This window comes from Cotesia typhae, unplaced genomic scaffold, assembly GCF_013202065.1.
Source record: "Cotesia typhae breed Kobodo isofemale line unplaced genomic scaffold, CoteBio_Ctyphae scaffold_45, whole genome shotgun sequence".
NCBI classification, from domain to species: domain Eukaryota; kingdom Metazoa; phylum Arthropoda; class Insecta; order Hymenoptera; family Braconidae; genus Cotesia; species Cotesia typhae.
Genome location: NW_027423777.1, coordinates 1,962,627 through 1,973,261, shown reverse-complemented (window position 1 = coordinate 1,973,261; position 10,635 = coordinate 1,962,627). Strand labels below are relative to the sequence as shown.

General features: G+C 26.2%; 1 protein-coding gene across 1 annotated transcript; it reads right to left on the bottom strand.

Moving 5' to 3' along the window:
- Positions 1–8,600, bottom strand: LOC141536883 (protein FAM151B). The gene is made up of 5 exons (XM_074257663.1): positions 8,441–8,600; positions 2,578–2,709; positions 2,229–2,452; positions 628–770; positions 1–554 (listed from the first exon to the last, which is right to left on the bottom strand). The coding sequence occupies exons 1-5, from the start codon at positions 8,481–8,483 to the stop codon at positions 164–166; spliced, it is 933 nt and encodes a 310-aa protein (XP_074113764.1). The 5' UTR covers positions 8,484–8,600; the 3' UTR covers positions 1–163.
- Positions 8,601–10,635: the final 2,035 nt, after the last annotated feature.

Sequence of the window (10,635 nt, the reverse complement as noted above, 5' to 3'; positions counted from 1 at the left end):
TTGTAAAAAATTTGAATTATTTTATTTCTTAATAATTACACAATAATTAAAATTATAATAATCATATTAATAATAATAATAATAATAAATGTAAAGTGATTGAAGAATGTAAGTGGATACTTAAAGCTATAAACAATACAATTAAATATTAATTAATCCTTGATTAAAACAAGCTCGCCAGCAGAATATTTCCCAGGAAAATAGAGCTGAGTAACACGAAAGTGGAAATGCTTGCTGCCGTCGCGGATCCTGCCAATTGCTTTTGCAGTTTTTCGGGGACGTCGACATACACTCTGTCGTATCCGACTTCTTGGATCAACTTTATCAGCTGGTCAACGTCCACTTTGTCGCCTTCTGCTGACCAGATCGTTAGGGTGGCATTTTTATCCACAGTGTTGTTCAAGAGTTTTGACCAGACGGTGATGTCACCTGCTGCAAGACCAGCTCGTACTGGATAAGTTATCGGCTGGGATATGTTCGAAACTGTTTTTATCATTTCATCTATTTGCGCCTCGCTGTAGTTGGCGGAAAATGTCATTTTTACGATTCCATACCTTTAAAAAATTTTTATTTATTTTTTAGCTTAATAATTGGATCTTTTATTTTTTTAAAATAATAGTTGATTACTTTGTAGTCCAACCAATTGACAAAGTACTTTCTGGTAAAGTTTTACTGGCGAGTGATAAAAATTGTTTTGCGTCAACCGGTTCAGTATCGGCATCAACTGGTCCGCGAAGAATGTCTGCATTCAGCCATACTGGGAATGTCATCTGTAAATTAATTATTTAAAATTTTTTGTCAAGTTAATTTTATTAATGATGATAAAGAAAATAAAAAAAAAAATTATTATAATCTTGGAATTAGCAGAAATTTGACTAATTTTTTATCAAAAAATAAATTATTTTAATAAAATTGCATTCATAGTTTTTTTGTGGAAGTTTTCTTTACAAGAATTTATATTTCAAAAAAAAAAATAAAAATTGTCAAGTTTCTAGTATTTTTTGAAGTCATAAAAAATTTTGTAAACTATTAAAAATATAAAAAAATTGATGATCTTTTTTAATAAAAAATTGAATACAACTTGGATCGATTCGAACAAGTAGATTTTGAGAAATCTAAAAAAAAACCATGAAAAAATTTTTTTCAAATTTGATATTTTTGGTAATTTTACTTATTCCAACAAAATTAATTCTCTTGCTTCAAGAAATATGTATCTTGATCCAAGAAAATTCATTTAAGTCAAGAGAATCTTCTTGTTTTGAGAAAATTCAGCCTCTTGCTCCAAAAAATTTAGTTCTTAATAGAAGTAAATTTTCTTGTCATGAGAAAATGTTTTTCTTGCTCCAAAAAATTAAATATCTCGATAGAAGTAAAATTTCATTAATATTTTTATTAATTAACATGTCAAATGGGAAGATCAAATAATATTGAATCATTTTTTTCATTCAATATGATTAATAGCGCGCCAAATTAATATAAAAATGGGTATCAAATATTCAAGAGAAAAATTTTCCCAAGGTGAGAAAATTTTTTTCTCAGCTGAAGTAAGTGGCGCTGCTTCCTTAAAGTATCAAAAACTGTTGATCAAATACAAAAATTTATTGTATCGAGTATTTATAATAATTTGAATAAAGGAAAAATTTTGTTCTCCACACGGTAAGAACAAGATTACACTGGATATCATCCTAGATTATACTGAGTGAAAAAAATTTCAGATAGTACCTGGTATAATCCAGATTATAATGAGTATAATCCGAATATCACACAGTATAATCTGGATTATAATGAGTATAATCTGGATTATAATGAGTATAATCTGGGTTATTAATGAGTATAATCCAGATATCGTACAGAATAATCTGGATTATAATGAGTGTAATCCAGATATCACGCAGTATAATCTGGATTTTTTTTTAGATATCTGAGTTTTTTTTCATCACAGATATCACTGAGTATAATCTAGGATGATATCCAGTGTCATCTTGTTTTTTCCGTCCAGTCAAGAAATTTTTCTTTCTACGTATATTTTAGTTCGAATTTAAAGCCCAAATTTTGATTGATGAAGAATAATTAGAAATTGCAAACTCTTTATTCTTCTCGTTTTATTTTCTTAATTGAAAAATAAATTTCTTGAAATTATTCGACATGAATACTTCGAACCAAAAGTACAATTTTGAAGAGAATATTTTTTTTCAATGTAGTAAACGTAAAAATTGATGAATACCCACATTTTCACGATGTTTAGTCAGAAGTTCCAAACTAGCATTAAAAGCCTCGATAGTCTTGAAGTCTAATTTGACACCCTTCTTCTTGTGTTTAACCATAGCTGTCAAAAAATCAGCGAGTGACAAATCGCTGGTGTTATTTGGCGGATGTGCCATTATTGGAATTATTTCTGAGGAATTTCCAACAGTTCCCAAAACAATATCAGCTTCCACCATCATTATCGATTCTAAAAAAAAATTTATTTAGTTCTTACAGTGTGTTATGTACTAATAAAAATAATCATAAATTTTATTGACTGATATGATTAATTAATAAAAAAAAATCAGGCCAAAGAAATTAAAAAATTCTCACCGTCAGCCAAAGTTTCGTTCAATTTTTTTAAATTGTTGACTGCATGCACCCAAGTAATTTTAGTAAGATTTCCATGGATAGTCGAGTCAAAGAAGGTCACCGCGTCTGGCGCAACAGTCCCCATCGTGGCTTCTGAAAATGTTGAATAGTTCATATTTAATAAAATAAAATAAAATGAAACTTAAAGTAGGATTTAGCAACATTAGCAGCAATAAAAAACTAATCTAAACCAGTTGAATGGTCACTGGTCACATGAATTAACAATAAGTGTAATATGAGTCAGATTGTATCAATGTCAGTTTAATACCCTCGAGTCACGTTGCGTGACAAATTTATTGGCGTTAAATTAATACCAACATTATAACATTATTAGATCTAAAGTTTGCCTCTTCACTCCGAGGTTCTTTTCTTCTTATTTTTTTTTTTTTTTTTATTATTTACTCCTCTACTGCTTGCAGTATCTTTTACGTCAATGACTGCGTTCTATATCTGGAGTCATGGTCAATGTTTATACGATCGATTATTATCTATTTTTATCAGGTAATAATTTTTATTGTTTAAATCAATATTTCTTGTTTGTTTTTTTTATTTTTACCATCTGTAAGCTTTTACTCCGCACTGATAATAACGTCATCATTGCATTTTTTTTAAAAGAGTTTTCTGTACCTTCATAAACTTCATTTTTTTTTGTAAGATAAAAAATTTATCATAAAATACGAAAAAAATATTTTTCAAGTACACAGAAAAAACGAGATGACACTGGATATCATTCCAGATTATACTGAGTAAAAAAAAAAAGTTCAGATAGTAGCTAGTATAATCCAGATTACAACGAGTATAATCTAGATTACAATGAGTATAATCTAGATTACAATGAGTATAATCCAGATAACAATTATTATAATCCAGATTATAATGAGTATAATCCAGATAGTAGCTAGTATAATCTGGGATGATACCTAGTGTCATCTTATTTTTTTCGTGTAACATATTGAAAATTTTTTATTTTTTTTTAATTTATTCATATTACTGTGATTTACGATAATAATTATAAAAATACAAGTCTGTCCATTATTGGTAGTATTTTTTGTCTTTCGAGTGTAAAAAAAAAAAAATTAATAAAAAAAAAATAAAAAAATAAAAACTTGATAAAAAATTGTAAGATTAAAAAATTTTTTTTATAAATGAAACAAAAAAGTGTGAAAAAAAATATTTAGCATTGAGCTAAAAAAAAAACAAAAAGAAATCTATTTTAATTTTTAACAATTAACACACAACTTTCATTTATAACACGAAACACCAATGAGAAAATGAGAGTAAACTGACCGTAGTCAATGCGACAGAGAATAAAGTCAAGCGTAGGTCTAATTAATGATAACATACCGGGGCTTTTAACTAATTTCTTTGTTCTACTATTTTAATTGATGACTCAAAACCTTTGCTTATCTCTCTCTCTCTCTCTCTCTCTCTCTCTCTCTCTCTCTCTCTCTCTCTCTCTCTCTCTCTCTCTCTCTCTCTCTCTCTCTCTCTCTCTCTCTCTCTCTCTCTCTCTCTTACATATGGAGAAGTAATAATAAATACATAAAATAAAGTATTAACGTCCAACACGTATTGTATATCGGAATTGATATGCCCTAGTTCACTATCTACTATCGATACCCACTAATTAAATTTGCGCCACGGTCATCAGTGAAGGCAGTTGTGTAAGAACGTTAAACCTCTGTATGTTTTTTTTTTTACTTTATAACAATATTATTTTTACATTGTTATTAAAAAATTTTGTAGCGGATTAAGAATAGAAATATTTATAGTTATCAACTAGAATTCAAATTTGCGCGCGCCTGAGTTTGGGATTTGCATATATTTTCATGCTTATGATATATTTGACCAATCACGTTACGAATAGTTTGCTTACATGATATATTTTCATATTTTTCATCTAAATTATAAGAGTGGATGTCAATTTGAATTTTAAAAGTCATGGATTTTATCGAGTATTTTATTTTTATTTGTCCTTATATACAACAGAACGGCAACTGGCCCGTGACAGGGTCTCTGTAATATTTATTTGAAATACTTAGATACCCATAGAATCTAAAACAAATTTACAGTAAATTTTTTCTACGAAAAAAAGATCTGAATTATTATATAATAGGTCATTATCATAATAAATTACCCGTGTAAAAAAAATCGTCTTAAAAGTGTCTTAAAAATGTCGTTTGTTTAAAATCTTGAACGTGATTCAAACCAAGGCTGTTTTAAGACGCCAAAAAAAAAAAAAATTTCGAGAACAGATTTTTGAAATTTGGTTCTCGAATTTGTTATGAAAATAAATTTTTTGACGATTTTGCGAGTTTTTGACCGCAACATTTTTAAGTACGCTCTTTTCAAATTGAATTTGAAGTTGTTGAAAATTTATTATCCCAAAAATTTGAGACTTTTTTAAGACACTTCGCTATGAACTCATCTTAAGAAAGTTTTTAAAAATTACGGACGTGAATAATATAACTTTCAATTGCATAATACATATGATTAATTAATTAAATTAGATTAAATTAGATAATTAATAAAAAAAATTTTGAAACAGCAGCGGAAGAAAAAAATCGTTTTAAAAAAAAATATTACGATGTCGCAGTATTTATACTCTGTACACACATTTAATATTTCGAATAATAAGATTATCAAAAAAATGATTTACGTGAACAAACAATAAATATTTAAAAGGCATTTTGCCGGTACATATTTTTGTTTTTCTTATAAGTGTATGAGTTTTAATATATTAATCATAATGATATTTGCTGAGTCGTCGTGAATTCTTCTGTGAGTCATTGTCAATATACTCATCGGTCTTTATGTGGTGTAATCAAATTTATAAAAATTGTTATCTTTATGTCGCCGCACCTTAGTGGTTATTGTTAATTTTACTTAATTAAATTCTTTTAATTTTATTGTTGTTATCATTATTTTTAACATGATTTTTAACATATTAACGATAATTTTTACCATTTAATTACAATTTCTAGAAATTAATCAGATTAAAAAAAAAATTTTTTTTTAATAATCGAAATTCCCTATATTTTTAGTCTACATTAAAAATTTTCCAACAAATCGTTAAGATAATATTAATTATGAAAAAAATTAGGAAAACGGTTGAGCCTGAAGGCCATCCCTTCAACTTCCCCCAACTTTCGTAATTAATCGCTCAAAATTGCGCTTATTAAGTTTTTGAACTCGAAGAGCTCAAAAATATAATTTTGATGTAGTTTTGAGCTCTCTGAGCTCAAAAGTCTGATAGAAGTTGAATAAAACACTATTTTTTGAATTTTCAAACCGCAATAATTTTTGAATGAATGAACCGATTTTCACGCAGTTGGCGGCATTCGACGCAGTTTTTCAAATTCTATGATACATTTTTAAACACAAATTGATAAGACCGAAAGTTTCGGTGTAATTCGAAAAAAACGCTTTTATTCGATTTCTTTCGTCAACGATAACTCACGAACGAATCAACCGATTTTGACCGGCTTGGTGGCGATCGACGTGGTTTTTCGATGTTAAGAACTGATTAGTTTTTGGAATTGATCGATCGAGCCGTTTAAAAGTTATTAAAAAAAAACTTGATTTGAAAAAATTTTTTTTCGTAGTTTTTTTAAGATTCCTCAAAATCTACCGGTCGGAATCGGTCCAAATTGTATTCAAAATCTAAGTTTGGTCAAGCCCTTTCAAATGACACCAACCGCGATCAAATCGGCCAAGCCGTTCAAAAGTTATGAGAGGTTTACGTACATACACACACACATACATACATACAGACATACAGACACCATCGCGGGAATAGTCAGGGAAGCTTCCTAGGACCTCAAAACGCAAGATCTGATGAAAACTCGATTTTCGGAAAACGGGGTAAAAACAATAACTTCCCGATTTTTGAAAATTTTCAATTTTCTTAGCGGCAAATTTAAAATTTTCTTTTTAATATTCAAAATTCCCCATTATTTTAGCCTCCATTAAAAATTTCTCTACAAATCTTTAAGATAATATTAATTATAAAAAAAAAAAAAAAAAAAACATCTAAAATACTTTAATCATTCAATGGACTATATTTAAAAACCCATGAGTTAACTTTAACGACTTTTCCAACAAAAAGAAGTACATAGTAATATAAAATTACATTTTATCAAATGGCCCTTTAAACATTTACTGCGAAAACATTAAAACCAAAAAAAATAACAACCAACTTCTAAAAAAAATCAGTCAAAGTGATTCATACCCGAAAGACGTGATCTTCTATTTAAAGTCTAAATAACATCTGGACATTTTTCAGCCACAATCTGTTATGAATACATTATTTTTCTTCCACTCACGTTGGTTATGACCATCTACGTTTTATGTATAATACTATATGTAACACATACTTCAACGTGTAACATATAAGTCATAAGTTTAGCTTTGCTTCGAGTAGTCACTTTAACTATTAACCCTCTTATCTTGGATCCCCGATTTCCGATTGCTCGCTTGAACTTTTCTAATTATTATTATGTATTTATTGCCTACTTTTGATCTGTAATTGTCAGTTCATTTTTTTAACACTCAAAATTTTTTTGGATAGTAAAAACGAACAATTTTGCATTAATAATTTTTTATAATTAAAAAACGATTCAAGTTTTCGATATTCAAAATTATATTAAAATTTTTTTTAGTGAATTACTATTTTAAAAAAAGTTTTTTAAAGGAAATTTTAAAGCCTATCAGGCAATTTTTTAAGTATTTTTTCTGCTTGTTATTTGATTGATGTGGATCGCGTTTAAAATTGTATTTACCTCACATTTAGACGCCCTATGTTAGCATATCAGCACTAGTCAAGTAATAAATAATTCAAAAATTAATAATTAAAATTCTGAATCACGGAAATGTTGACTTAGGGATAATTAGGGCATATATATCGTAAATTTTTTAAATTTAGATCAATGTTCAAAGTTGAAGTATGAAAAAATTAAATAAAATGGTTTAAAAAAATTATTCTTTAATTTTTAGTATCAAAATAGTAATTAAATTAATTTTGTAAAATTTTTAAAACGTTTTTCTTAATATTTAAAAAAAAAAACATTTTTAATTTTGGTAATTTTTTAGTTTCACTGTCCATAATATTTAAACTCATAAAAATGATATTTTTTTTATTTAAAAAAATCAAAATCAAAAATGTCAAAATTTTTTTTGTTGTAAAAAATTTACATTTTTGGAAAATTTACATTTTTAAAAATTTACATTTTTTTAAAATTTACATTTTCTAAAAATTTACATTTTTGAAAAATTTAATTTTACAAGTTTTGATAATTATGTTGTAAGATAAAAAAAAATGTTTAATTTTTTCACCAATTTAAAAGACTGAAAATGTAAAATTGTAAAAAAAAATAATTTTTAGTTTAAAACACTTTTTTAAAAATAAATTTGTAATTTGAATTGAAAATTTTCAAATTTTCTAGTATCTTCAGTTTTTTTTTTCTAAAGTAAATAAATTAAAAAAAATTTTGTTAATTTAAAAAGATATTTATTAACAATGCGTTTATATAAGTTCGTAGGTGTCGGAAAAAAAAATATAACAAATATCTATCAAAGCAATAGCTATCAAATGTCCTTGAGAAAATAATTACAAACTTATCATCGACTTAAACCATTTTTCTCCATGCAAACTTATCAATTTATTTTAAAGCCGTGACAAAAAAGTTTTATTTTTTCCTGGTGAATATTTAAATATTCCGATAAAATATACTTTAAAACGGTGGTCAGTTTTTTATGAAAAGCGCATAATTAGCTGTTTAAAAAAGTGATAAGAACTTGAAAAATAATTAATGTTTCGACTTACGTGCCAGCCCAAAAACGGCGAGAACACAGAAAAAGAATCTCATTTTATAAAAATAAATAATAAATTTAATTGAAACGTAAAAACAACCGTAAAAAAATTGCAAAATGTAATGTAACGGAATGAACACCGTCGAAGCGTTTACCTCGAGTGCTACGAACTGACTAAGCCTTTGAATTTATGGTTGTATATTGTATAGCTAGTGTTCAAACCGGCCGGTAGAAAACATTGAGAGCTCATTGGTTGCACTGGTGTATTACATACAATATTCACATCCACATATGTTAATGTCAGCTCGCATGTGTTGGAACTTCATGTTGGGGTCTAAGGCTTTATACCTACTAAAATTCGGGGAAAATATTTTTTCCCGCCCTTAGACTATTAACTATTAGTCATTCCCCTTAAGGATCAACAGATTTTTAAAAGGCAGAGTCATGGTTAATTTTTTAAGAGATTCAACAAAGAAGAGACTTGAAAAAATTATTTTTTTCTTGAGAGCTCTCAAGTTCTTGGGAATAAATGAAAAATTTACAATTTTAATTTAACATCATTTTTTTTTTTAATTTGCTTTTTTTGAATCTAAAAATTTTATAAGTTTGAAATTTCGTCTACACGGAAAAAATACGCTGTAAAATTTATAGAAAACTTTGTAAAATTTACAAAATTCTATCTATAAGTCGACTCATGTAATATTTACAGAACTTAATAGATTATTTTTACGTGGTAAATTCTGTTATTATAAATCTATAAATTTAATAAATTCAGTCTGTAATTATAAAATAACTTTTTCTGTCATTATTACTGGAAATTTATTGTAATTAATTAAAAAGCATTACTTGAGTCAACATCATTGCAAACTAATTTTTATCATGGTTTTGAATTTTTTCAAAAATTTTAATTTTTCTGATTTTTTACAGTGTACTTTAAGACAAATTATTTTTTTATAATCAGTAAAAAAAAATTTCTTCACATATGATAAAAATTTTAAATTTACTATTAACAGATTATTATTTACATTTTTAATCAATAATCAAACATAATTTTAATTCAAAAAGTTACTCTGCAACGATCACATAATATTCTTATAGCCCTAAATAAAAAAAAGTATTGAGACAAAGAAAAAAGTATTGAAAAGTATCGGATTGACTAGAAAACCAATACTTTTTTCTTTGTCTCAATACTTTTTTTTTAATCAGGGAGATTTCATAGAATTTATCTGTAAATTTTACAAAAAAATACGTAGTTTTCACGTAAACTCACAAGTAATAATTACATATTTTTTCTGTAAATTTTAAAGAATATATACTGTGGAAATTTTGAAGATTATTTTCTGTAAATTTTACACAATCGTTTTTTCCGTCTAAGAAATTTAGCGTTGTATAAAAAAATTTCATTATTTTGTGATAAATTCTTTGAAAGTTATTTAGAGTTAAAATAAATCTTGGATTAAATTTCAAGATTTTTACAATGGTAGAAAAATTTATTAATATCCCCTTCTAAAAAAAAAAATAGTTACGCGGGCAAAAAAAAAAGGACGCTATATTACGTCGCACATAAAATATATACGTCGCATATAAAAAAAATGCGTCGTATACAATTTTTCCGTATGGGATTTAACAAGTTTTATTATATATAACAATCTTTTTTTAATATTAAATCATTAAATTAATATTTATGAATAATTTATTAATTAGCAATGAAAATTTATTTAGATTGTGGAATAAAAATTAAACTTTGTTATGTTATAATCTCATAACTTCAATAGATAATTCAATTAGACCAGAATCATTAATTATTTTTCAATAAAAAAATATCAAAAATAAAATTAATAATAAAAAAAATTTTGTAATGAATTATAGTGAATTATAGAATTTTTATAGTGGGGAAAATAATTAGTGCATCGTTTCTTTATTATCAAAGATTTTTTTACTCAATAAATGAATATAATTATTTTTTCAGTGATTTGAATTAATGAAAAAATATTAAAATATTTTTTTTTTTTCATGTTGCGCATCGAAAAAACAATAAAAAAATAAAATTTTTCAATTTTTCAAGCTTTCATCATTTTGAAAAATTTTTAAATTGACTAAGTATTTTTTTTTTAATTGTTCTACTTTTGATGCGCAATATAAAAAAATATAACAATGCTGGAAAATAATCACATTGGAATTGTTGATTTAAAGTCGAAATTTATTTTA

What these genes read in the sequence shown, in the direction of transcription:
- LOC141536883 (XM_074257663.1), bottom strand. Translation starts at nt 8,483, where the DNA reads ATGAGATTCTTTTTCTGTGTTCTCGCCGTTTTTGGGCTGGCAC. An exon ending in GAACGAAACTTTGGCTGACG is followed by an intron (nt 2,453 to 2,577) that starts GTGAGAATTTTT and finishes ATTTTTTTTTAG; the next exon opens with AATCGATAATGATGGTGGAA. An exon ending in TGACTAAACATCGTGAAAAT is followed by an intron (nt 771 to 2,228) that starts GTGGGTATTCAT and finishes ATTAATTTACAG; the next exon opens with ATGACATTCCCAGTATGGCT.